This window comes from Phoxinus phoxinus (genome assembly GCF_949152265.1).
Source record: "Phoxinus phoxinus genome assembly, chromosome: 16".
Taxonomy (NCBI): Eukaryota; Metazoa; Chordata; class Actinopteri; order Cypriniformes; family Leuciscidae; genus Phoxinus; species Phoxinus phoxinus.
In genome coordinates, this window is record NC_136891.1 from 9,678,158 (window position 1) to 9,706,054 (window position 27,897).

General features: G+C 38.6%; 1 protein-coding gene across 5 annotated transcripts; it reads left to right on the forward strand.

Moving 5' to 3' along the window:
* Positions 1-27,897, forward strand: LOC306983591 (lethal(3)malignant brain tumor-like protein 2). Of its 5 annotated transcripts, none has more exons than XM_079584120.1 (15): positions 1-39; positions 21,348-21,462; positions 21,536-21,615; positions 21,765-21,870; positions 22,702-22,836; positions 22,914-23,002; positions 23,102-23,351; positions 23,993-24,069; positions 24,189-24,293; positions 24,381-24,528; positions 24,645-24,727; positions 25,941-26,175; positions 26,261-26,326; positions 27,154-27,339; positions 27,436-27,874. In XM_079584120.1, the coding sequence occupies exons 1-15, from the start codon at positions 16-18 to the stop codon at positions 27,546-27,548; spliced, it is 1,812 nt and encodes a 603-aa protein (XP_079440246.1). In that variant the 5' UTR covers positions 1-15; the 3' UTR covers positions 27,549-27,874. The 5 variants fall into 5 exon arrangements, with proteins under 5 accessions (XP_079440246.1, XP_079440243.1, XP_079440242.1 ...); XM_079584117.1 differs by lacking the exon at positions 1-39 and adding an exon at positions 9,189-9,685 and having other exon boundaries at positions 27,436-27,897; XM_079584116.1 differs by lacking the exon at positions 1-39 and adding an exon at positions 10,614-11,177 and having other exon boundaries at positions 27,436-27,887.

Genomic DNA, 27,897 nt, shown 5'->3' on the forward strand with positions numbered 1-27,897 from the left:
CCATACCGAAGCAGTATGCAGCATTTGCTTGAGAAGCAGGTAGGATTGAGTTTTTTTTGGTGAGCAGAGCAGATCACAATCGGATTGGACTTGGCCACAATACAATTCACATGTACATTCGCTAAAGGTGCATTGTGATAATGTTTGGATCACTGAAAACATATTTGGAGGTGATCTGTCTGGGATGGATTCCGACCACATTTAATGAAGGTTAAAGGGATAGTTCACCCCAAAAAAGAAACTTCTGTCATTAATTACTCACCCTCATGTCGTTTTCAAACCCGTAAGACCTTCGCTCATCTTCGGAACACAAACAAAGATCTTGATGAAATCTGAGCGCTTTCTGTCCCTCCATAGACTGTAACTTCATAGCAACCTTTCAAGGCCCAGGAAGGAACTAAAGACATTGTTAAAAAAATAGTCCATGTGACTACAGTGGTTCAACCTTAATTTTATATTAATTATATTTACATAAATATGGAATTATTTATCAAATTATTTCATTGTAATATTTTACTTGGAATCTTGTTTCTGCTTTTTCTTATTTTTTTTCTCACACAAAAAACATTTTACTTTTTTTTTTTAACCTTTTCGTCTAATACTGTACCCGTTAAAGTCAACATGAAATTAAATTTCATCTATTTTCTAAATGCATGTTATGGATAATATTCCAAACAAAGTATTATAGTAAGTGAATATATCTTATAATCTTTTTTTTCTTTTTTTTTATGTATACCTTATCTTTAAATAAATATCATAACTCGATATTCCGGAGAAACAATGGATTGACGTATGCCTGACTTTTACAGACATTTAGTCAATATGGAAGAAAGATCTGTCGCTACTTCTGTTTTATCATGACTTTAACATCCTTTACACAGGCTTGTTAAAAAAAGGATATGCAAGAAAAAAGAAAAGAAAATCATTTTGAATTATCTTGTGAGTTTGGTAAATTATGGAAATATTTTAGCTAAGTCAACCTCTCATTTAGTAAGTGCTTTTTGCATGGGTACCCTAATGAAAAAAGAAGTAGGCTATACTTCAAGTTAATTTTATACTTAGTATACTTAAGTATAAATAAGTATATGAGGGAGGTATATGTTCAATAAGTATTATGTTCAAGTATATTTTTAAGTATAAATTATGTAGTAAGTACTAATGTCAATATGTACTAGTAGTAAACTTGTAACTGTACTATTTTAATACCGCTTGGGACTAAATTGGCCTGAATACATTTTTAGTATATAAAATGTTAAAGGGATACTCCACTTTTTTTGGAAATAGGCTCATTTTACAACTCCCCCAGTTAAAGGGGGGGTACAATGGTGTTTCATGTATTCAGAGTTGTTTACAGTGTTAAAGAGATGGATTCTCATGCTAATAATGGCCAAAGTTTGAAAAGTTATTTTGAACGAATAACAGAGAATTTCTGTGCTGAAAATCATACTTCCGGATTGCAACACGTTTCGGCTGGTTTTTTTCTATCGTAGATCTAATGACGTAGACCAGAGTGGAACTCCTTATATGAGCATTGCTCTCGGAAAAGCGCGTTCACGCACACGTCGACCAGAGGAGAGAAAGACCGCGCTCATAGGAATAGGAATGGTTGATGTCAAGAATGTCTCCAAAAAAGTGTGTTTTGGGATGTGAGGGAAAGTTTACCTTGTTCAGCTTCCCAAAGAACAGTGTTACTGGAACAGTGGATGCAGTTTGTATTTCCGGGACAGCAAAGGAGTGTGGCAAGTGCGGTTTTGTGTTCTGGTCATTTCAGTGACGAATGTTTTATTAACAAGGCCCAGGTCGTCGCTGGATTTGCAAACCAAATACTATATATATAGTAATATGGCCTACCGCACCACGATCGATAATAAGCAAACCTTCCCGGGCGCTCCCGCTTGACTCTATAGCTCCGCCCACGCCCAGAATCAAGGACCTCGGCTTTTTCCGGTTAGAATCGGAAAGCTGTATTTTTATTTTATAAATATTATGAAACTAAAGACTTTTTGGAGATATGAAGGACGCACTATTACTCTATAGGTACTCAAGATTAACATGAGATTGACTGAAACTAAGTATTTTACCCCCCCTTTAAACAGTTGAGTTTTACCGTTTTCGAATCCATTCAGCCGAACTCCGGGTCTGACGGTACCACTTTTAGATAGCTTAGCATAGATCATTGATTCTGATGAGTCCAGTAGCATTTCTTTCAAAATGACCAACGAGTTTCAATATCTTTCCTATTTAAAACTTGACTCTTCTGTAGTTAAACCGTGTACTAAGATCGACGGAAAATGAAAAGTTGTGATTTTCTCTCTCTCTCTCTCTCTCTGCCTTTTTAGAATTACACTTCATTGGGGCCTGCACAAACATGTCATTATATATGTATTTCGATGACATTATTATTATTATTTTGTGTAGGACACAGACATATTTAGATGTCGTAATTCCATGATTTGGTGCGTCTGTGTTATGGTTCGCATGATGGCCCCATAGACAGTATATAAACTGGCCACATAATAGGTTTCAACGGAAAGAAGTGAAGTCAATTAGAAGCACTCACTTCCTGATCGCCAGGCGAACTGCGCAGGCTCAAACTGAGCTTGACTACGTAGATGTGACGTGAGCAACCTGTAGGTCTTCTAGTAGCTGTGCCGAGATAAATCTGAATCATTCCCTTCCGAATCTCTCAGAGACGGAGAGCGTGAGTATTAGCTGTCCATGAGCTAGCAGCGGGAGCAACTTTATCACTCTCTATGGGCTTCTCCCTTGACTTTTTGCCTCCACGTCCCCCCGATTGCTTGCGAGCTTCTCTGCCTGTCCATACGGTAATTTCTCGACTTGTCCGACAGGGTCGCGCGGTTATGACGCAATCGTTAGCCTATTTTTACAAAAACTGCTTCTACGGGGCCATAACGTAAGATACAAGGTAATGGAGCCTTTTATACATTTTCGTGTTTCTTTAGAAATAAACAATGGACAAACGGTGTCTTTAAACGCCTCAGATGTAAAGTTTTGATTTACACGCTGTTTAATGTTTGATGATCACATTATTTTCCATTTGTGTGAGCAATCTTCCATCACTTGTTTCAGCTTCTTCTTCTCCTGTGTTTTGATCCGGAAATTCTGTACTAGAAGATGAAATTAATTATTTTTAATTTTACATCCATTTAATTCTGCTACACTCAAAAGTTAAGATTTAAAGGATTGCATCATTAGCTACTTGATTTTAACTGTTCAAATATGTTCGTTATAGCAAATACATGGTTGCGCAAATTAACTAACCTCATTCAAGCATACTTTTAACAAACCTGATTAAAATAAGACAATCTCCTTATTTGTTGCATTATTATTATTTTTCTGTAACTCTGACTACATGTGCTGAAAACATTTTTTAGTGGATCTCAAAGGGTGCATTTCATAATTACAGTAATGATAATAATAAAAAAAACCATTATATTGTAAAACATGATTAGGATTTAAAATGGCTGTGTTCTATATTTTAATATTAACAGTTGTTCTGCTTTATATTTTGTGAATAAGAAAGTTCAAAAGCATTTATAAATGAAATAGAAATGTTTAAAACTTGATTCACTTTTTAAAATCACAAAAAAAAATAAAATAATTATATTGCCAAAGAAGTAAGGTAACACCAGTGACAAAAAATGGTGTATGCGGTCTTTAAATAAATACACACACTAAAAATAAATAAATCATTAAGCTGGCAGCAATATTACTTATACACTTCGATTTACACGGTTATCTCTGGAAAATATTATTACCGTTGACTCTACACGAGCTGGCATATTGCCGACAACATCTCGTTTTGAGTTTGACATATCATGTGGTTCTTTGTGATTTGGACAACTTAAAGTTACGCCCACTTCAAGTTACGCCTACTTCCTGTTACGCCCCTCTCTTGCAGTCCGCAGACAGACCCATCTCGAAAATTCAGTCAATGGTGGGGAAAGAGTAAAGTAGAATTAAAGTAAATTCTTATGTACACTACCAGTGGACTAGCCTACACGGAAATTCAGATACACAGAATTAGAAACATATCTGTTTTATATCAATATTCTAATCAGTATTTTCAAACAATGTAAGTTTCATAAGACTAAATGAAAAACTGTAAAAAAAAAAAAAAAAAAAAAAGTATAAAAGCATATTTAATAGGCTACTCAATCAAAAGAGTTAACACAACTACAAGCCAAGTATACTTTGAATACTCAACTATAGTTTTAAGTATATCTCAATCAAAAGATTGAATACAAGTACAGGCCAAATATACGTGGACTTTTCTATCCGTAGCCTACAGTCCTATCCTAGTACACTTAAGTGTAATTTTAAGAATATTTCTGAGAAGTACATAAAGTATATTTTTGAGAAGTATATAAAATGTAGACTGGACGTATGCTTTCTTATTTCTAGTTGAAAAGAAAATACTAATAGAACACTTGAATAAACTTATTTTTCTTAAGGGTAAGTGGAATAATAAATGTTTGGCAGATGGTTTTATTCCAAAGCTTTTACAGTACATTGCATTCAAGGTGTATTACATTTGAGTGCATAAAGAACAAATAACACTCACAGATTGCATGACTTCTTACCCATGTTTATAAAATGAACGTTTACAAATCTGCTCATCAGGTGCATGTGTAACCTCCCTCATTTTGTCGCTGCTCCTCCAGTGTTATGGGTGATAATGAGCACAGTGTGAGTGTGGGTGTAACAAGATTCAACTTCTCTCCGGGCCTCCGTCAAGCTATTAGCACATTTTGAATCACCACTCTGCAACGCTGGCACTACCTCGAGAGCCACACTGTCGTCAGCGTATGTGACTGGTTGCATCAGGCCGTTCCTGCTTCCACCTTCATCTTTTACTCACCGCAGTTCCAAAACTCCCTGAAGGCGTCACATTAACTGTGTCCATAAGCCCAACTGGATGTGTGAGGACATGGAAGAGGTACCCACCCATGTCTGGGCTAGCTTGAGCTGAGAGTAGGGCCTAATGAAAATGCCCTGAGGACCTACTTTCCTTCCCAAACATCAGTTTATCTCTTCTAGACTGTGAAAGCCCTTTCTCCAGCACTTTTACTCTATACTTTAAGCCTAGGATGTTTCCAGTGATGTGTCCTGACTCATGTTGTGTTCCTCAAGCAGAAACAGTAGAGCATGGCGTTAGCAATGCCAAGATCATGGGTTCGATAGGGAATGCATGAACTGATCAAATATATCTTCACTTAGTGATCGCTTTAGATTAAATAATTTTCAGATTGCATGAATGTAATAAAAGTCCCAAAAGCCCATTTTTAGTCTCAAGCTACAGTGTAGTTAACCTTGTCTTGTTTGTCGATATAGCTACCGGTATTGACGATAACCATCATATTTAAAAAAAAAAAAAAAATTGTTATTGTGTTAATTGGCGGTGTCGCAATATACCGCTATTGGCGATAACCATAATATTTTCAAATGAATAGCTTATGATAATATGGCACGCAAATATTCCGTCGCCAGTGTCTGGTTGACATCCCAACGTACTGCGTAGGCTACTGTGGTGGTGTTCCCTTAACACTGGTTGGCAGGCACCTGTCATAAAACATAAGCATACACAGTCAGCGAGCGGCTACTGCCCCGTATAACATAGTCGAAGATGGCGGACGAAAAACGATATGCACCCCAAGTTAGGGAGCGCCAGTGTGGACGTTTTTTTAGTTCCGTGAAAATTACTCGTTAACTCTTTCCGTTAACTTGTCATTTATGAGAAAATGCTGAACGGTAAGGGGCGTGCAGATCGGTTTCTCATTGCGAAAGGCAAGCCATTGGCCTACAGATTAAAAGGAAGCAATAAATCCATAATCCTATAAGATCAAATCCCATTCTTTTAACGTAAAAACAGTGTTATTAAAGGGTTAGTTCACCCAAAAATTAAAATGATGTCATTAATGACTCACCCTCATGTCGTTCTAAGCCCGTAAGACCGCCGTTCATCTTCGGAACACAGTTTAAGATATTTTAGATTTAGTCCGAGAGCTTTCTGTCCCTCCATTGAAAATGTATGTACGGTATACTGTCCATGTCCATAAAGGTAATAAAGACAGAGTAGACAAAGACACAAAGTAGTCCATGTGACATCAGTGGGTTAGTTAGAATTTTTTGAAGCATCGAAAATAAATTTTTGTCCAAAAATAACAAAAACTACGACTTTATTCAGCATTGTATTCTCTTCCGGGTCTGTTGTCAATCCGCGTTCACGACTCAGCAGCGTCTTACGTCAGCAGCGTCACTGCGGAGTCGTAAACGTGGATTGACAACAGACCCGGAAGAGAATACAATGCTGAATAAAGTCGTAGTTTTTGTTATTTTTGGACAAATTATTTTCGATGCTTCAAAAAATTCTAACTAACCCACTGATGTCACATGGACTACTTTGATGATGTTTTTATTACCTTTATGGACATGGACAGTATACCGTACATGCATTTTCAATGGAGGGACAGAAAGCTCTCGGACTAAATCTAAAATATCTTAAACTGTGATCCGAAGATGAACGGAGGTCCTACGGGCTTAGAACGACACGAGGGTGAGTCATTAATGACATCATTTTCATTTTTGGGTGAACTAACCCTTTAAAAATATTTGATAACAAAAAAAAATTTTTTTTTTTGATTTCAGCGATTTCAGATTCAGCCATGGTCTTGTAGTTTATCAATCATCAAAATAAATAATCAAAAACAAATTACAATTATTATTTTAAGGATACAAAATACAAATGTCTCTTAACTCTGTTAGTCGCACTAGTCATACGTTGGAAATGACTTGTTTTTAGTGTCTATTATCATTGTATCGTTTACACATGAAAAAATACGTTATCAGCAATTTCTACAATTTTTAACTATTAAAAATTGTTTTGTCCCTTCCCTAAAAATGTATGCAAACAAAAAAAGAGTAACGCTTAACAATAAGGTTTCATTAGTTAAAATAAACTAATAATGAACTGTAGCCTACTTCGACAGCATTTATTAAAGCTGCAGTCCGGCACTTTTTTGGGTTTAAAAATATCAAAAAATACATTTTTGAAAAAAAACGTAACCAGACAGTGTTCAAAACGATCTGCTTGCCTTACCTCGATTCAAAACGGTAAGCTTGTAATAATGATTTTAATTCTAGTGGTACTGGTGGATTTCCGCGGGAATTTCGAGCATGTCTTTGCGTCATTACATCACTTCTGTACACATAGAGAATGAGTCTCGGCTAGTCGGCTATTATAGCGTGTGTGGATGATGGTGGAGATTTAGCTTAGCACTTGGTATGGCGGATCCCGAAAGTTTAAAGCGACAATCACCAGTGACAACTGGAGATTCACCAATTGTAAAACCCAAAGACTTCGGACTTCAGAAAAAATATATTTTTCACGTTTTGACGTGATATAAGCAATCGTTAGATTTAATCAGCATGCTATAGCCTACTGCAATGCTTCCCCCCACCCCCCGAATTTGGTCAGAACGAAAGTGAATGTTACTTACTTGTTCAGATGACATTTTTCGATGAAAATTCTAATGTTGACACTTTCAAAAAGTATAGCCTACTCTGAGATTGCTGATGACAGTACAGTATCCACAGCGACGCGGCAGCGGCAGCGACAGGTTCTCCTCAATACATTGTGTTCATCCGCGCTGTTTCATGCCGATTTACTACCCACGCACAGTTAATAATTCCGCGAATAACTGCAATTGCAGATTTCGAACAGAGATGGCGACAAAGAGGAAAAACGACGGACTGCAGCTTTAAGCTTTGTTAACGTTAATTTCAACATTAACTAATGCATTATTAAAATTAAAATCAATGTACTGTGGGCTAACAACAAACTGTTAGTATTAGTTAATAAAAAATACAGCTGTTAATAAAGTTAAATATAAATAAATAAATACTGTAACAAATGTATTTCTAACAAATGAAACCTTATTTTAAAGTGTTACCCTAAAAACAATGTTTTGTCTGATAGAGACAAATATATATAGTTGATACAACACTCACCACAAAATTATAAAATAAAAAAATTAGACAAGTAAGAACTGCAAAAACTGAATTGAATTATCCACTAAAACATTTATTCAGTTTTCAATTTCAGTTGTCAATTAAATTTCAGTTGTCAAAGAAGGCTTATACAGTGCTGGTCAGAATTATTTGCCCCCTTAAGTATGGGTAGGTTGGTACACTTTTCATGTCAGGTGGTACAACTACAGTATTCAACTATTTGGTTGTACCACCTGACATGAAAACTAAAAAAAATATGTAAACGAAACTTGTTTTAATACATTGTTCATGACTCAAAAATATGCATTACATCAGTTTTGAAAAGATAATTTATTTGTCAATGACCTATATGTATATATAGAATTTTGCACTGATTTAGCGCATTTTTTTTTACATTTTGTATGTCCTTTCCTCTGTTGTTCTTGTAGTGTCCACTATGGTTTGCAGTGCTGCATGAGGATAATCCAGTCACTCAGAGAAAGCAGTATGAATGTATAGTTAAGTTTACCCACTGACAGAGAATCGGAGATGAGGAAATATGCTCAAGTCAGCAGAAGCAATCTAAATAGAACTAAAGATTTTATGCTAAATTATGCGCTAATCATGCTTAGTATCTGCACTTTTTCACAAAGACCAACACTGAGAAGTTTCATGTTTATTAAAGGGTTATTCAAAATAATGAGCAAGGAAATACTTGCAAAATCCAAGGAGCTGAGACTGAAGGGGAGTGTACAGCATCAGTGCAGGGAGTCTTCAGGATCCACTGAATCCCCTTCGTGCTTCTTGTGTTGAAAGAGAGAGAAAAGAGACAAAAACAGGAAACATGTATTATATTATAATAAAACAGTTATAATCCAGGTTTGGTATTATTTAGCATGATTCCCCATTTAGCCTGGTATGATTTTATTTTTTAAATGGCTGGCTGCTTTCAAAGTGTGTATGTCAGGTTAAATTTGTAATTATGATTAACAAAATATAGTTAGGGGAAATACACGTTTGACAAGTTGATGTATTGTTTTGTATGTTTTTCGATACCTAAAGGCAGAATATAAGATGAAAAATGTCGTTATTTTCAGTCCTCACTTAAAACTGCTCCTCCCCCCCAAACGAATCGCTTGACGTCATAAGAGGAAGACGTCTCCCCGGGTCGCTGAGTTGTGAGCTGTGTTGATAATTGTACGAGTGATAGAGCGAGAGAATTAGTGATTAGGAGGACATTTATTTATTTAGTTATTTAAGTTAGGTAGTTATACGCAGGCGTATTTTCACGATGGTGAATTACTGTGTTTGTGCTGGGTGCAAAAACACCGTTAAAACCGGGCACAGAGTCCACCACTTTTTCCCAAAAAGCAATGTGTTCCGTGCCTGGGTCAACTTTGTTCGGACCAAACGCGCTGACTTCAGTGCTGCTTCGGTATCCAAGAATTCGGTCATTTGCAGCGCCCATTTCACTGAGAAAGACTACTCTGTTGGAGATCTCATGAGTTATAAAATGGGATTTAAAACCCGAGTGAGACTGGTAGCTGATGCGGTGCCTACGGTGTATGCTACTGAAGTAGAAGCAGTCGACGGAGGACAGCGAGCTGGTCAACCGCGAGCCGGTCAACAACGAGCCGGACGATCGAATGACCTGATGAAGCGGGAAGTGCTCACTGTAAGTCTAACAAGATAATTGCGTGGTTTATGTGAAAACACGATTTGATGCCAAAAATACGTATGGCATTGTTTTTGTTTTTTAAAATCTCACTTGTAAACTTCCCTCTCCCATCAATTAAAAAATCAGCTGAGCTGAAACAGGTAGCTAAAAGTCAACAGAAACAATGGCAAAAAAATATACGATTTTTCGATTTAGCTCAAATATGCATTCTAAAATAAAGATTTATTTTTTTCGTTATTGCACATAAAGCCTCAGGAATCTGAAAAACGAATTTTCTAATTTTACCATTGCACACGACACAATGTTATATTTAACCACCGCATTTTCCTCTAATTACACAACGATGGATAGAACTGCATTAATAGAACGGGTTTTAGGCTACAATTAATAGGCTTCGTGGTTTATGTGTGACTAATGTTATCCAATAGCCTAACCTATTTTAGTCTAATCTCTAATCTATCTGATAACATCCCATGAAACTACTAATTTAGAGAGCAATAATCAACTCGCATGCTTTAATACACTATTTAATTTGATTCAGATGTACTGATAATATAGAATATTATTCTTTAAACGTCTTACCTTTTAAAAGTGTATCACAAACTGCTGTATAGTCTAAGGCGCTGCTGCTAACGATTGAGAAGCTTCACGAGTCGTTGCTGTAAAAAACGCTCCATTGAGGAGTTGTCGCGACTCTCTCTGCCTTTTTATTTTTTTTATTGCATTGCTAAGAACATACAGAAATCAATACCAGGGGTAAATTAAATTGAGAGTACAGTTACAGGTTATAAAGTCAGGAGAATATCATGCAAATGAGACAGTTTTAAGGGCTTTGGAATGGCTGGCTGGATGTACTCTCTCTCTGCCTACTGGTCTAAAGGAAATTGCGTAGCCTACATGGTATGGTTACCGCTGATTGGTCAACACAGTTGCCAGGAAGAAACGTCATATTACCTCACGAGAGGGAGTTGTTACGTTAGTCGGGCTCTGCGTGCGTTGCTCAGTGCAGAGTAGGTTGGTATTCAGTAGTAGCGGTCGTGATTCAGTGTGTTTTCGGTAGTTATACTGTATATTTCAATTTATCATCGCCATGGTAAATTATTGTGTTTGTGGAGGTTGCACAAACTCCAGCCTGACAGGACATAGAGTCCACAGGTTTCCTAACAAGAAAAAGGATGGTGCTATCTTCCGTGCCTGGGTGCGTTTTGTGCAGGTTAAGAGACGGGACTTCACTTCTGCATCTGCTTCGAGAAACGCGGTAGTGTGTAGAGTTCACTTTAGACCGGATGATTATGATCCCAGCGATACGATGGAGTTCAACATGGGATGCCGAAGCAAGAACCAAGTGAGACTCCGAGCTGGTGCGGTTCCTTCATTGCACGCAGCATCTGCATCGGGTCCGTCGTCAGCATGTGGTTCGGCCGCCGGCGGGAGACATGACGATCAAGGATCCGTCAGAGATGCACTTAGTCTTAAACGAAAGTGTTTTGTAAGTGTTAAGTGTATTATTTACATTGCAATATAAACGAAAAGATAATTTATTCATATTAATAATGTATTAATATTTATTTATATTTTTTAATTTGTTATTTCACTACAACACAACAACAGCTGCACTGCAGTTTTTAACACTTTGGTACGAACACTTCTAACACTGTGGTAAAAACACATTTAACACTTAAAGGGTTAGATCAGGATTTTAGACATGAATCTCTATAGCTTCCCCATAAGCAGTGTGGTGCATTGACCATGACTTACCCCCGACAGCGTCCTGTGAGCCGAGCTCCGGTCCAGTTTTGGTCAAGATGAAATTAGTCCGGCAAGTTTGCTGGGGTCACGGCAATAAAGCTTTTTTCTTTTCAAATCAATATGTGTTCAAAAGAGTGATATATTTAAAGCACAAAACCGCTGTCTATGGAGAGGTCAGACCTCGTAATGGCTTAGCACTATTTTCTTCCCCGTCATGTCACTGCGCGCTGCCGCTACCTACAGCCAGCTGCGAGCTGCGCAGGCGCACACCACTTTTTCAGTTGTTCGGCAGTAGTTACAGCAGTGTTTACGTGCTCAGAACAGCTACACGAACGAGCTAACATAGCTACTCACCAAGAGCGATCAGTTTGTACAAGCTTTGTACAAAATGGTGCGGACTTGTGACTATCCGGACTGTACAAACAAAGATGTGGCGCTTTCTCTTCACACTTTTCAAAGATTTCCTGTGGCAGATGTTGCTCTGAGGCGACTTTGGCTCATTGCTCTGGGCTTCAATGTGAACACCAAACTGGCGAAGATAAAGAAGCTTCGCGTTTGCAGTGCACACTTCAGCGACGACGACTATGTTTCTTCCGTCCCAGGACAGAGGAAGCAACATGTTTTGAAGAGTACTGCTGTCCCAGCACCCTGGGTAAGTACACACCCTTATTTACTTATGGGTAAGTAAATAACCTTTTGGCTGTGTGTCGAAGTCAATGTTGTCATCGTCGCTGCTGTAGTCTGACATTTTATCTTTCTCTTTACGAGTTGTAAACAAAGTTACACGTGCGCGGCTCGCAGCTGGCAGCGCGCAGTGATATGACGGGGAAAAAAATAGTGCTAAGCCATTACGAGGTCCGACCTCTCCATAGACAGCGGTTTTGTGCTTTAAATATATCACTCTTTTGAACACATTGATTTGAGAAGAAAAAAGCTTTATTGCCGTGACCCCAGCAAACTTGCTGGACTAATTTCATCTTGACCAAAACTGGACCGGAGCTCGGCTCACAGGACGCTGTCGGGGGTAAGTCATGGTCAATGCACCACACTGCTTACGGGGAAGCTATAGAGATTCATGTCTAAAATCCTGATCTAACCCTTTAATCGTTTGTCATCATTCCTTGAGCATAAATAACTTTCCACCGAAGCTTGCGCAGAGACCAACTGCGCAACTGGTAGGTCCCACGCAATATAGGTTGCCAGGTTGAGGTGACAAACGGGTTGAACATGGTGTGTGGATTGGATGCAAGGGCGTAGGTTTGGTCTCAGCTTTGGTGGGGACATCCCACCCCCACACCACCCCCTTATTTTTTCAGCCAATCAAATGACGGCGTTCCTTGTACTGGCCATGGGAATCGATGCAAATCGCTGCAGCAGGGATTTTTTCCTGGCTCAAAACTAGGCGGAGTTGATAAAATTCTGATGATGTATTTTATTAAAAAGATAATTAACTTGTATTTTTCATATACCAACATATAGCCTACTGTGTTTTCCACAGTACTTTTGTGGATGGACCTCGGTATCTCTGGAGGGGTCCGGGGGCATGCCCACCCGTAAGAGAATTTTGTACATTTTAAAGATAAATTCATTAATCTGGTGCACTTTGAGTCACCAGAATCCACTGTTAAAAATAAATAATCCACCTGCCCAAACCTATGATATTCTCTGATTTAGATATCTGATCATCACATTAATTACAATTCAAATTATCAGTGTTAAGCATGATAATATGGTAAAATGTCACACTGTAGTAGGGTGATTTAAAAATAACATTTATTTAAAATAAAAGTTCTTCTTTTGGCAAAATTACATTTCTTATTTAGCCTAAACCGAGGCTTTACTCCCTTCAAACTTAAATTGTCAATGTTTCATTACGTCACTGTTGGAAAACAATCTTATCAGAATATATATTTTTTTACCTTTATAAAGGGCATTTCCCCCCTAATTTTATTAAATGTATGCTCAGCGCCAACGCTCCCACCACGCGCTATGCATAGGGCACCAAGAGCTGAGAGGGCACCAAAAAAATTACCTAATGAAAATCAATAATAATGCCGATATTATTTCAGTATAGAAATACAGACATCCCGGGAGTCTCCCGCATATTGATAGCGGCTCACTGATGCCCGTGAATTAGTTAAAATCTCCCGGAATCGCGAGCGCGCCCGCGAGACAGAGACTGTGCTCCAAACCGCGTAGCGCGTGCACGACAGAGAGGAAGAGAGAGCAAGAGACCGCGCGCGCGTGTGCCTCAATAAGCGCATGTAATATGTTTGATGGACACAGGAACCAAATAGAACCGTCACGGTGGAAAAAGTGTATCTGAGCATGTGACTGTCTATCGAGCTTTGTCGAGAGCAGAAGGCGTCACAACTAATTTGACGGAGGCGGCCGCCTCGTAATTCTCTCACAAATATTGGTGGGGACAATTTTGTCACTTTAAAATATTGATTGGGACTAGTACCTAGCGTCTCCCCCTTAACCTACGCCCATGATTGGATGAATAGGATGCGTTTCATACAAGATCTGGCAACTGGTCAACATTAGAGAAACATGTTGGTCCGATTATTTATAAAGGAGTTTGGGTCATGCAAACGGTAGTTTCCTGTGAGAAATAACAAACCGGGAGGGGTTCGGGAGATGGGGCTAAAAAACGGGAGTGTTGGCAGGTATGGTACCGAGTCGACCGTTCTCTGGGATGTTTTCATGCTAATCGATAGGGCTGTAACGATACAGCAAACCCACGATTCGGTTCGTATCCCGGTTTCTGACCCACGATTCGATACAAACCGCGATTCTTGCGAGGAGGGAGGATTTTAAAAGCCAAATAAATAAATAAATAAATAGCTAAAGCTATAACTCTGTTTTCTTGTAACAAAATACTTTTGAAAAACAAACAGAACTATACTCCATTGTGGAGATGATTCGAGCATGTTAAAAATTCTTCTGAGGTAACCGAGGCTTACTGTCTGTGCTGTAAACCACAAATAATATATTGCCTATTCCGCATGACCCGCATCTCAAGCGCAGGAATAACGCTTGCCAAAAAGTGAACACGCCTATATAGAGAAATGCACACTTCCTACGAATTAGCCTAAGCCGGCATTTCTTTATGTTTTGAATTAACGTTAAATCAAGAAAGTATTTCAAGCTTTCTAAGTTTCAATTCGTTTATGAGGTGAGCTCCAGTTCACGCGCGGGCCGGTGCCACACACACACACACACGCAAACACCGTGCGCTTTGCTCACTTGCTCTGGTGTGTGTGTGTGTGTGTGTGTGTGTGTGTGTGTGTGTGTGTGTGCTTGCGCGCGTGCGTGTGTGCGTGTGGGGGAGAGTGCGATTTTTGAATAATAATCAAATGATACCCAGCGATCTTCGAATATTATTTTTGCTTGAAATTCCCATACCTAATATGTAAAAGACCCCGTCACAGCCCTAGGATCTATTCTGGACGAGAAAGATAAGTCTGGGAAGGGGTGTGTCGATCGCGATCTGCCTTCTCATACCGCGACACAGGTTCGTGGATCTGAGTGTCGCGATTTCGATTTAATATCGTAAATCGTTACAGCCCTACTAATCGAGTGTAACCAGTTTTAGCTCGAACCGGATTAGCTACGTTAGTATATAGGGCATAGAGTATGTAAAAAGAAATCGCTAGTTAATACCACTAACAATGCTCAAAATAGCCCCACACTAACACGGTAGCATAATGAAGGTCTCTACATGCAAACCGAAGCTTTGAGAACTTTGTAAGTGTTCATACAGTTTAATAAGAAGATACTTTAAAGACCGTACACTTCGCGTATACAATCAGGAGCCATCTTTGGAAAACAGAACGCCGTGGTAAGTGAGCTGGTCTATAGAAATTACGTTTGTGAAATCTAATTGCATGGAAATGCATGAATTATATCTGTTAATTAAAATATATGGGTGACCTAACAACAATGGAAGAAGGGGCCCCATACTTTAAATATTTTTACCAAAAACATAGCTCAAGCATTTTCACTCGAGAGGTGAATCCATCCGCCGGAAACTGAAGCCTCCGCGGGAGCCGCCATTGTAGCAGAACTTCACCTGCTGTTAGCATTCCATTGACTCCCATTCATTTTTGCGTCACTTTGACAGCGAATAACTTTACATCTGAAGCGTCCAAAGACTCCATTTGTCCATTATTTATTCCTAAAGAAACACGACAATGTATAAAGGGCTCCATTACTTTGTATCTTACGTTATGACTTCGTAGAAGCTGTTTTTGTAAAAAATAGGCTAACGATTGCATCATACCCACGCGACTCTCTGTCGCACTGTAGAGAAATTACCGTATAGACTGGCGGAGAAGCACGCAAGCAATCGGGGGGACGTGGAGGCATAAAGTCAAGGGAGAAGCCCATAGAGATTCATAAAGTGGCTCTTGCTGCTAGCTCATTGACAACTAATAATCATGCTCTCCGTCTCTGAGAGATTCGGAAGGGAATGATTCAGATTTCTCTCGGCACAGCTACTAGAAGACTCACGTCACATCTACGTCGTCAAGCTCAGTTTGAGTCTGCGCAGTTCGCCTGGCGATCAGGAAGTGAGTGCTTCAAATGGGCTTATATACTGTCTATGGTTCAACTTCATATTGCACTGGTCAGTGGTCACGTCTTTCAATATGGCTAGAATTTGTGCAGTCAAAAACTGCGGTAAAGTTCCTAAAAAAATTTGTTGTCATCGGTTTCCTTTACAAAAGCCTGAACGACTAAAGTCATGGCTTTCATTCCTCGGGTTTGACAAACACTCCTTTAGATGTTCTTCGAAAAGCTGACCATCGAGTTTGTGCCTTTCACTTTCGGGACGAGGACTATGTTAAATCTACAGGTTTTCGAAAAAAGTCTCAGAGGAAACTATCTGAAAAGGGCAGCTGTACCGACGCTCAATGGACCAAAGCTAGACGAAGACGACCTTGGGGTAAGCTGAACAATATAGAACAATGTTATGTTATTTGTATGACTAGCTTTAACATCTGGTAGGGTTCCCGTTGAGTTTTAAAAAGTCTAAAATTCCCGAACTTTACATTTAATATTTTAAAACTTCTTATAAACGGGTCTTGTGCGCTCAAGTTAGTTAGGCGCGCGATAAGCACGCTCCTACTTGAAGAGACGCGCTAGTTTTTTACAAGGCGCAGATAGAAAAATAGCAAAAAAAGTAGTAGTTTATGCACCCAAACACTACGTGTGTTTTACTCTTCTCCATAAATAGATATTGAAGCAGTCAGAGTCACATCTAGTGTTTTTCGGTTGGGTTAATCCAGCTGCGACTGGCAGCTAGCAGCTACTAAGTTACTTTTTCATTGTGGAGAGCACAATGCATGGATTCATACAAGTAACAATTAATGAAGGTTTTGTTTGTTTATTTCGCTTACTCTCCCGGAGCACAGTTGCTCTGCTCGCTAGCCTTATGAGAAACGGAAGCGAGCAAAAAGACTACATCGACCAAATGTAAACAGCCCCCTTTCCGTTACCGGTAGCGCATTTATATTAACGAGCACTCAGTCCTTCAACAGAATTCAATGGGATTTTACAAAATGACGAATAAAACACGACAGAAACTGTATTTCGCAACACTTTTTGTTTCTGGAACATCAACTAACATCACTTATCAATCGGTGAGTTGCACAGTTTTGAAAACTAATGTTAAAGGTTGTTTTAATGACATTTTCGGACATGCCCATTGACTCCAATGTTAAATGGGTCCATGGCCAATTCTTTTATAGTCAAAAACTCGAGAGAGGAACCATTGTCAAAAAAAATTTTTCCACCACTCTTGTTCATCCAAAACAAACTACAATATAGACTCAAGGTGTTAAATACCGGAATTATCCTTTAATTCACCTTTGGCTAAGCCCCGTCCCCCTTAGTTACTGTTGCTACCTCCGACAACTTCATCTGGGCTCTGGTTTGGTATCAACATGGCTTATGCTGTGACAGCTCTTCCTGCTGAAATTTTATCAAACTTTTATAAAGCAGCAAATAAAGTGTCCGATAGAAGTAGGCAAAAGGGGTAGGTCTCTTCACTTCTATAATCGTTATTACAAAGCAAACGGACTACGCGAGTATAAAGTTGTATTTATTAGCAGCGTGTGCTAGCGTATCAACAATTAGGGTAACGTTAGAGAACAGAAATCATAATCTAAACCAGCATAAAACTGTCTAACTAGTATAACTTCACAGTAAGGTTAAAAGCAAAAATAGAGCACAAAAGTGTGCTTGTTGATCCTTGAGGGGTTTCGCTGACTGAGGACTACCACACAGTTTAATCCAAAGACGACACTTGTCAGTATTTCACTTCGGGTTTTGGGAAGGGAAAAAAACGGACACCCCCCTCCAACCTCTCTGGGAAACGCGTATCTGTGTTACAAATGGCCCAGGCACAACGTTTAACCATATTTTAGATAAAACTACGACGGTAATAGCCTGCCGAGACCAAACATATGAGACGCCTGTGTTAAAGTCAATGGAGCGCTGTGAAAAAGTGTCGGACCTCTGTGGGAGCTCGTTCTTGGCTGCACTGTGATTGGTCAATCTACATTCTAGGGCGTGGCTTAGCCAAAGGCGAATTGAAACTGTACATTTATTTTATTGCAACGAACCATATGATATTCCAAGTCACAGTTCAGCTCACGTAGCACCGCGTTCGTGGTTCGACTGGTCGAGACTGTTTTCCAAAGATGGCTCCTTCTTGTATAATACGCCAAGTGTACTGTCTTTATAAAGTATCTTCTTATTAAACTGCCTGTACACTTACAAAGTTCTCAATGCTTCGGTTTGCATGTAGGGACCCTCATTATGCTACCGTGTTAGGCCCTGTCCCATTTCTCCCCCCTTAAAGGGCACCTATTATGGCATTTAAAATGTTCCTAATATTGTTTTGGGAGTCCCCAACAACAGTTTTACATGCATGCAATGACAAAAAACACTGTCTTATATGCATTTATTTTTACTTGATTTGCTCACCGACTCCCAAATGATTCGTTAAACGACTTTGCATGACGCTAATCTGCGGTGATTGGTTAGATGACCCAGTCAGTTGTGATTGGTATACTCTGTGCAAATTAATGTTAGCGATGTTTACAGAGAAAATACTCATACTGGTTAACACGGAGTACAGTATACAATGCTTGCATCAATTACATTGTGTTATAATGATGTTTCACCGCTTTGTAGTAAAAATTTCAAAATCAGAGAAGGAATTACAGTTGATTTATGTTAGCAACCATAGCCCAAAGTTCGGTGGTAATTTCTGGTAAACACCCAATCAGTTATTGTTTGCGTTAGCCCAACGCAAAATCATATTGATATAGCACTGCAGTACTACAAGGTATTGCACTATTCTTTGACAACTCAATAACGACAAACATTTCACATATTTCAAAACAATTGACATTGGAGACCTAGAAGCTGCGCTGAGCGTAACGTTACACAACACACACAAAATACTTGTTGAGCATGCTACAGAACACATAAAAACAACAATTATTAATACTTACAGGTTGTGATTCGGAGGATGAAGCTGATCCAAATAAACTTGGTACTAGGGCTGGGTATCGTAACAAAATTTTCGATACCGGTACCGATACCTTGACTTCGATACCGGTTCCTGAACGATACCTTTTTCGATACCAATTTTATGAAAATCCTATTTTAACAATATTACATTACCTTTTTTTTTCAGTTTGTTGAATATTTTACACTCATATTTTGAGTCAGTAAAAAAGGACCAATGCTAAAGTTTTCTATGTTTCCTAATCATTTAACAACATGTATTCTTTACTTCAATGAGCTCATTGTTTCTGCCTTAATGCATTGTTTAACAATGAAACAATGAAAATTAATTGAAATGCATTACACACAGTCACCTCTAACAGATCACTCTAAATTGTAATTTAGACGCATGCATTTTCTGTAAAGCTGCTTTGAAACAATGTTTTGTGAAAAATGCTATACAAATAAATGTGAATTGATTAAATACTGGGGTGCGAACTGTACGCGCTCAAAAAAAAACCTGCATAAAGCTTGCCGCAAAGCAGCCTAATGATTATGGATGTGTCGGGAAAAAATAGCAAGGATATATTTAAACTTTTTATTAATAAACAAGTGTTTACTGATTGTGTTGTCTGCAAAGATGAATATGGCGATGTTGCCTCGATCGTCATTCCTGCAGTAGCCTTGTAGTGAACACGCACGCGCGCCTATGGATTGCATAAGCAAACTATTTCTAATTGTTTCGTTTAAAAGTAGACATATTTGAACCTATATTTAAGTCTATATGCCTTCTCGTGTCTGTGAGTCAAGTATCCTATACGCTGAGTTTCGGTTCATTTGTGACGCGCTCCAGTTCTTGCAGTCGAAGACAGATAAACACTCTCAAGTGTTGCCGGTCTTGGCAGCAATTATCTTTTCGAAAATATTGCATCGCGTGCTTCTGGCATCGAGTGTGGTACATAGGTAGGTACACTGTATCTTTTCCACATATTTTCTATCTATCTGGGTTGGGACACACACACACACACAAACACACTACAGCCTCACGTGCGACGAGCCACGTCTCTCTGGGCAACCGCGTAAACTACCGTTAGTGTTTTTCCACCACAGCCAATCATGCTGCATGCTGATTCATTGTTTCAGTGACGTTGACTAGATTAACCCCTTAGGTATCGAAATGTGGTACCGAAAAACAAGACATGTTTCGATACTCGGTAGTACCGAGACAATTCGGTCGGTACCTAAAAAGTATCGAACTCGATACCCAGCCCTACTTGGTACTGAACCTTTCTTCAGTAGCAACCGGCTTGCGAATCCACACGTGACAGCATTTATGTTTGTAAAGCAATTGTCGTTTAAATGATGCGATCACAGCACAAGGTTCGGGCTATACTTGTGTGGTATAGTTGTAAATATAAACTCTAGCCACTGATTCTTCACATGCTCGTCCCTGGGCAGTGAAAAAAAGGTCGCTTTTGATTCGCACTTCAGAACACAGCGTCTTGTTGTCATGATATTTTCAAGTGGGCGCGGCCAATTTGATCATTTTTCGTCTTGACGTCATACCGAAAAGGAAAATGACTCATTGGAAAAACGATTCATTAAATTGACTCTTTTGACTTTTGAGAGACACTAACTTTTTTTTACGGTGAACTTCCATATATAAAACTTGCAGGATGTTTTTGTTTACTTAGATCTGTTACACACTACATGAAAGGTAATTAAAAAAAATTACATAATAGGTGCCCTTTAAAACTTCCACTTGGTTTTGAGTGCCCTCGAAAGTAAAGTCCCCTCAATGAGGTAAGTGGAGTTTAAGATCTTTCCCCATGAAATGGGACACCAATCTAGCACGGCAAACCTCACTACGTCACGCGCAGCGTCGATATGTCTATTTTCATTTAGAAAATGCCGGTTCCAGCTGTTGTGTGGGCCGGGTTCGTCATTTATTGGGGTCCCCTGCAAACATTTCCAGTGTGGGTCTTTGCTATTTGCAGTGCGTTTCTGTATTTGATTGTGTTGTGAACTTTTGCAGCGCATTTCTGTATTTGGTTGTGTTGTAAGTATTTGGAGCACGTGTGTTGTGAAACTGATGAAGATGTTTTCTTAATTTGCGGGTGTTTTTTCTATTTGACAGTAATTATTTTAAGTATATGTAAACCCCACATTTCATGTCTCTGCAGTTAAATGTGTAATGTGGAACAGTGGCACTACACACACCTTCTTCTCCAGGTCCAAGCGCTTCTGCAGTGTCCTGCTCACGTTTATATTCATCCAACTCCAAAAAATCCTCAATTATTGCATGGCTCCAATTGGGATTTTCTCGCATATAATTATATACATATTTATTCAAACAGTAATTACATTTTTGTGTGGTTTTTGTATTTAGGGAAGGCCACCCATAAGGAAGTCATCACACAAACCGTGTCTAAAATCACAGACTGAGGCTCCACAGTCAAAGGCCAATGAGCAGCATCAGGAGAGCAGAGCATTTGGACAAGATGGTAAGATAACGGTGAGCTTTACAATTGTAATTTTGACTGTTTTAAATTTTAAATTGCCCTGTCTTCTTCCAAGCTTCTTTGGCTGGATTTGACTGGGGTAGTTACCTTGAGAAAAGTGGCCTCCTCGCTGCCCCTGTATCCTGCTTCAGACACGTGAGTGATTTCTATCCACCAAGTTCTTGTTGAAATGTACCTGTAAAATAAATGTGGTGGGTGTAAAAACTTGATACATTACATGTGTAAATTTCCTTCACATTGTTTTTGCTATTGTATTATAATGGTCTTTATTGCTCATTTCACAGGCGCCACTCTGTGCTCAATGGGACGACATCTATGTGGGGTTAAAAGTGGAGGTTTTAAACACCCATACAGCCTTGTACTGGATCGCCACTGTTGTACAGCTGACAGGTATATAAACTCTTGTTTCCTCCACCACTGCTGAATACTAAAGCAAATAAATATTATTTTATTATTTCTATCAAAATATATATTTTTTTATTACACTACCGTTCAAAAGTTTGGGGTTGATGAGACTGTTGAAAGAAGTCTCTTATGCTCAACTATAAGAATAAAGTAATATTGTAAACTTTTTCAATTTGAAGATCAGGATAAATTGTACTTATTTTGTCTTCTGGGAAACATTTAAGATGCTTCTGTAGCTTCTAAAGGGCTGTGCTAAATGAAGAAAAAAAAAGAAGAAAATCTTCATCCTTTTCAAAGTTTTCACCCCTGGCTCTTAATGCATTGTGTTTCCGTCTCGAGCATCTGTGAATTTCTTCACCTTTTGTAAATAGTTGCGTATGAGTCCCTCAAGTTGTTCTCGGTGTGAAAAGATGAATATTTTCTATACTTTATAGTTATTTTACCCAAGTTTTGTGTTTGCAGTCTGAATAGAATGTAATGAGTTAGACTGGTTAATCACAAATAAATATACAAAAACAATAAAGAAATGATACTCATTAAACATTACAATACTCTTTCTAATTAAAAACAAAAAATATAGTGTACTGTGATTCATAAACGGATGACTCTGGACAGGTGACAGAGGAAACATAAGTTTTGGAAGTTATTTGTAAATTTAAACCAAGAGGTTTTAAATTTACACATTTACAGAGTAGTTTGGAATTTAATAAATATTATTTTAATAAAACATTAATTTTGTTTACGGAGACTAATAGGATGATGTGTGATAAATTGATTCAGTCTTTGTCATATTGTGTTATGTGATGTTTCTCTCAGGCTATAAAGCTCTTCTGCGCCATGAAGGTTTTGAGGACGATGACAGCCATGACCTGTGGTGTAACTTGGGCACGGCTGAAGTTCATCCTATAGGCTGGTGTGCACTGAATAACAAGCTCCTGGTCCTTCCTCAAGGTGAATGTTTACACTAAGTCGTTAGGTTTAAATGACATAAAAACGCTAAATCGTGACCATTTCTTTTTGTTCTACAGAGTTCCACCAGGATATTAAAGACTGGAAATCCTATCTGATGGAGAGACTAGTTGGAGCACACACACTTCCTGTTGACTTCCATGTCAAGGTAAAGGCAATGGAAAATTAGTAATCCATTGACGCTATCTGATTTTTTTTCATTTCTGCATAACCGTCTTCCTCTCTTTCCCATTTGTATGTGTTTCAGATGGAAGACAGTTTGAGGTGTCCGTTCAGACAGGGGTTTCGTGTGGAGGTGGTCGATCGCTCGCAGGTGAGCCGAACCCGTTTGGCAGTGGTGGATACTGTCATAGGAGGGCGACTCAGACTGCTGTATGAGGATGGGGGACTGGGACCCTCGGGCGAGGTGCTCTCAGATTTCTGGTGTCACATGCAGAGTCCTTTAGTACACCCTGTTGGCTGGTCTGGAAGAGTGGGGCACTCAATCAAAGAAACAGGTGAGAAGAAACTGGCATCTATGGTTTGAGTCAAGCCTAGAAACCCACAGATAGACAAAATGTCAGTACAAACATGAAACATTTACATGGTATAAAAAATACAGGGCTTCGCACAGGATGTGGGGAGGTGAAAAACTAGATATTGTGGCGATGGATTTATTCCATTTGTAATTCAATTTGTGGATGCTGAGGGGAGAATGGGAAGGAAGTTTATGGAAGTACATTTTTAAGTAATGGTTATCTTGTATATTTGTTCCTTAAAGATATGGTTAAAAAAAAGAATTTGTTCCCATAACAGATTATATTTTCCCCTTGTTTTAGTTAAATGGTTGTCAGTCGTGGGAACGATTAAACTAAAATGATTCTAATAATAAACTATTTAATAAAGTAGTCACAATATTTTTCTCTTCCGTGTTTCGTGTGGGGCTCATTTAAAAAAAAAAAAGCGATTTAAAAAAAAACAAAATATTAGTTTTGTATGGAGGCCTAAAAAAGAAAAAATGTGGAACAAAAAATAAAAACGGTGTAAGATAAAATAGCAATTAAGAGGAATAAAATAGTTTGTTTTTTCCATATTCTTAACTCTGCCTTTTGTTATTAGGTTATTTGTAATGATGTCATGCATGATTTTTCTGACACAGATGAAAAGGTCAACATGGGTAGCCATCCAGCATTTCATAAAGTCCTTCAAAACAGTGTGCCAGATCAGTTTAAGAAGGTTAGTGAGTACACCATGAACTTTTTTTTTTGTTTGTTTTTTGTTTTGTTAATGGTAATTTAAATATCTTATGTCATGTAAGCATCTAGTATGTATAATTTCTTGCTGTATGCAAACAGATGAGGACCGTTTACATGGGAAATACGTTTTTTGAGGAAGGCATGAAACTTGAAGCAGTTGATCCTCTGAACCTTGGGAACATCTGTGTTGCATCAGTCCGTAAGGTACAGTACAGCCACTATTTATTTACGACTTTAAATTAATATTGAACATTACCTTGTACCACTGATCTGGCTTATCTTATCGCTCAGGTGTTGCTGGATGGATACATCATGGTAGGCATTGATGGTGTCGAGGTCGGTGACGGTTCTGACTGGTTTTGCTACCATGCCAGCTCACATGCCATTTTACCTGTTGGATATTGCGAGAGCAATGACATCTCTCTTACTCTACCTCCTGGTAATGTGCTCAACTGATTATTCCAGTGTTCTTTTTGAAACAAAAATCAATATTGAAGCTAAAGAGCCTTTATTTGCAATTTCATAGTGTTTGTTGATTGTCTCCTTTCTCATCAGGTTATGATCATGCCACTTTCACATGGACAAAATATTTAGAAGAAACAGGAACTCTAGCTGCTCCACAAAGACTTTTCAACACGGTAGACCTTTTATTTTGACAATTGAGCCACATACAATGTGTTTCTGCATAAGTGGGGTTAATGTTTTTTAAAGGGATGGTTCGGAGTAATTTCAACCTAGGGTTAAAAAAAAGTAGTATACCAAAACTTTTTCAGCAACACTGGGTGATCCCGACTTTTACGGGCTTTTCCCAAATCACGGAAGTGACCTCGACGTCCGGCTTAGCGGTAGGGTGACCACCTGGCTATTGCTCTGTTGCAGGTCAGCAGACCTGATTTTGCGGGACAATGCGGGACACGAGGGAGAAAACGTACTATTATTATACTAGGTGAATAAATATTGATTTTATATTAGATGTCTTTTTGCAGTGATATTAACATGCTTTAAATTGCTAATAGGCTTTATAAAAATGTTAATGATGGCGCTGACCGGCACTGTTAATATAAAACTCATTTTAACAGCACGGGTCTATTCAATCTAAATAATTAAATGAAAATAATAATCCAATGGCTAAAAAGCACATTTCCAAATAAGCACATAAATTCCATTAGTGAAGAATAGAAAGATTGAATGCATTCTTACCGGATTCAGTGCATCTTGAATTAATATTTTTTTGTGTGTGTGTTTTTTTTTTCTTTTCTTTTTTTCTTCTTCTCAGTGTTTGTTTTCCCGCTCTGGCTAGAACCAATAATAACGGCTGCGCTGTGCATGTTCAGTGTTTTCTTATTATCAATTTTTTTAATTGTAGAATTGTAATTTAAAGGACGATTAAATAAAATACAGACAAAATTAAAATGCGGGACACTGTTTATGACTTGCGGGACGCGGGACAAAGCTTCAAATTTCGGGACTGTCCCGCAAAATGCGAGACAGGTGGTCACCCTACTTAGCGGTAGCATAAACCATCAGGCAAGTGTTATTTAAATAAACTCCTGATGTACTTACAAACTTTACAATGCCTTGTTTTATGAGTACAGAACCTGTTTGGTACCATTCCGGGCATTATTAGTGGGGTAATTTACGAGATACAACCTTGGATCCAATAGCGCCTCCACTAAGCCATTCGGCTGATATATCTAAATAAGCTCTAACTTTAATAATGTTCGACCAAGGGAAAAAAGCTTCTGGGGAGGCTTTTGGCTCGAGGCCATGGTGCAAAGGACCCTAGGTTGAAATTACTCTGAGCCTTCCCTTTAAGCTGGTCTTGTGCTCCCTTCCTTATGTCTTTCCCAGGATGATGTAGGCCACGGCTTTACCCCAGGTATGAAGCTAGAGGCAGTGGACCTCATGGAGCCCCGGCTGGTGTGTGTGGCCACTGTTAGGCGCTGCGTAGGCCGGCTTCTCCTTCTCCACTTTGATGGCTGGGGGCTTGAGTTTGATCAGTGGGTAGACTGTCAGTCGCCTGAAATTTATCCTGTGGGCTGGTGTGAAATCACTGGCTACCAGCTGCAGCCACCCATCGGACCAGGTAGATTATTGTAATTTTTACAATATACATATACAGAATGCACTCCAAAATTTGGTTTTCATGTTATATTGTGCTCTTTGTGTAGAACCACCTCAGGGTCAGGAACGCTCGAACACAAGCAAAAAGGCAAAACCTTTTATTGGGAAAAAGAGTATGTTTTATTTCAATTTATTCTTAGTTTCTTCTTTAAAGAATAAATATTAAATTAGAGATGCACCGATTACAATTTTCTAGGCCGATTCCGATAAAATTTTTTCTATCCACTTTACAGCACACAAATATATTTTCTTTAACACTTTCACGCGTAAGTTTAAATAAATGCAAGAAAGTGGCCGGTGAACTGAGAGAAGAATAGAATAAGCTTTATAGTTACTTCCACTATGTTTGTCTGATATGAATAACACAAATTATATTTGAATAGATTATCGCTGCTTCCACAGACATCAGTGTGTATTTTACAAACTCCAAATGGATTGTTTTATGTGCTTGTGTGTATTTAAATGTCTGAAACCTAAAATAAACATTATGAGGTTAAAAACACTGCATAGTTGTGATATATGACAGCGCTGAACGCGTCCGACTCTGGCTCAGTGCCAGCCAACGCGCGAAAGCACAGTTTGAATCTGGCAGTTATGCGACGTCACTGAACATTCTAAATGTGGCACCGTACTCTCAGAGCACAGAAATAAAAAACCCTTATGAGACCATACCACTCAAAAGGTTAGTCATGCAGCGCCCGAGTGCATTTGACCGGCATAAAATCTGCATATGTCAGACTGGCCGGTCATGGTCGATCACGTGAAAATTGGCCAATTCCGGTCACCAGCCGATCAATCGGTGCATCTCTATATTAAATATTACATTTTGAATGATGAACAATTAAAGCACATGATTGTTACTTTCATTAAATTCCCTTAGAATGAAGGAAAGATAATAACAAAAATCTATTCACTTACTATTCTGTATTTATTACTGTAGGACGAAGATTTGTGAATAAAAACACAAGTAAATGCACATCTAAAACCCAGCCCACTCAGCATAATGAGAATCCAGAGACGAATCAACCACAAGAGGCACCAAACGTCACAAATCAAAAACAAGAGGCAGGCAAATCCTTCATCACAGCCCCCATCTTACAAATAAAGGCTGAACCTGAGGACGAAAGTATGTAGCATTTATTTCAAATATAAAATGTATTTCTTTTTTAAATGTAGTTCTTACTTGGCTTCCCTGTCTCTCTCTCTAACACAATTATTGCAGTAAAAGTGAAGGTGGAGGAAGTGGAAACCCCCATATTATCCAGTGTACAAAGCAAAGAATGCTCCAACCCACCGACCTTAACAATCTTCAAACAGGAAGACGTCTCTGTTTAGCCCACCACCGTTCTCAGTGGTCACTACTTTATTTTTTTTATTAAATAACACTGGTAGTTATTTAATTAACCAAACTGTTAGTGTAAAACAACAGGTATAGTTAAGAGATATTGTTATTTTTATACAGTTCACATGTTTTGCAATCTTGTATTAAAATGACAAGTTATGTTAAGGAATTTTCTGACTTTTAATTAATCTTTCATCGCATAATATGGAATATACTGAATTAAAATTTTAATTGGTTCTATATCTGCTCATTAAGGTCCTAGCACACTGAGTCCGAAATTCTTGTCTGAAGTTTTCACACGTTAAATAAATACGACCACGCGTTGTCAAACACGTTTACACA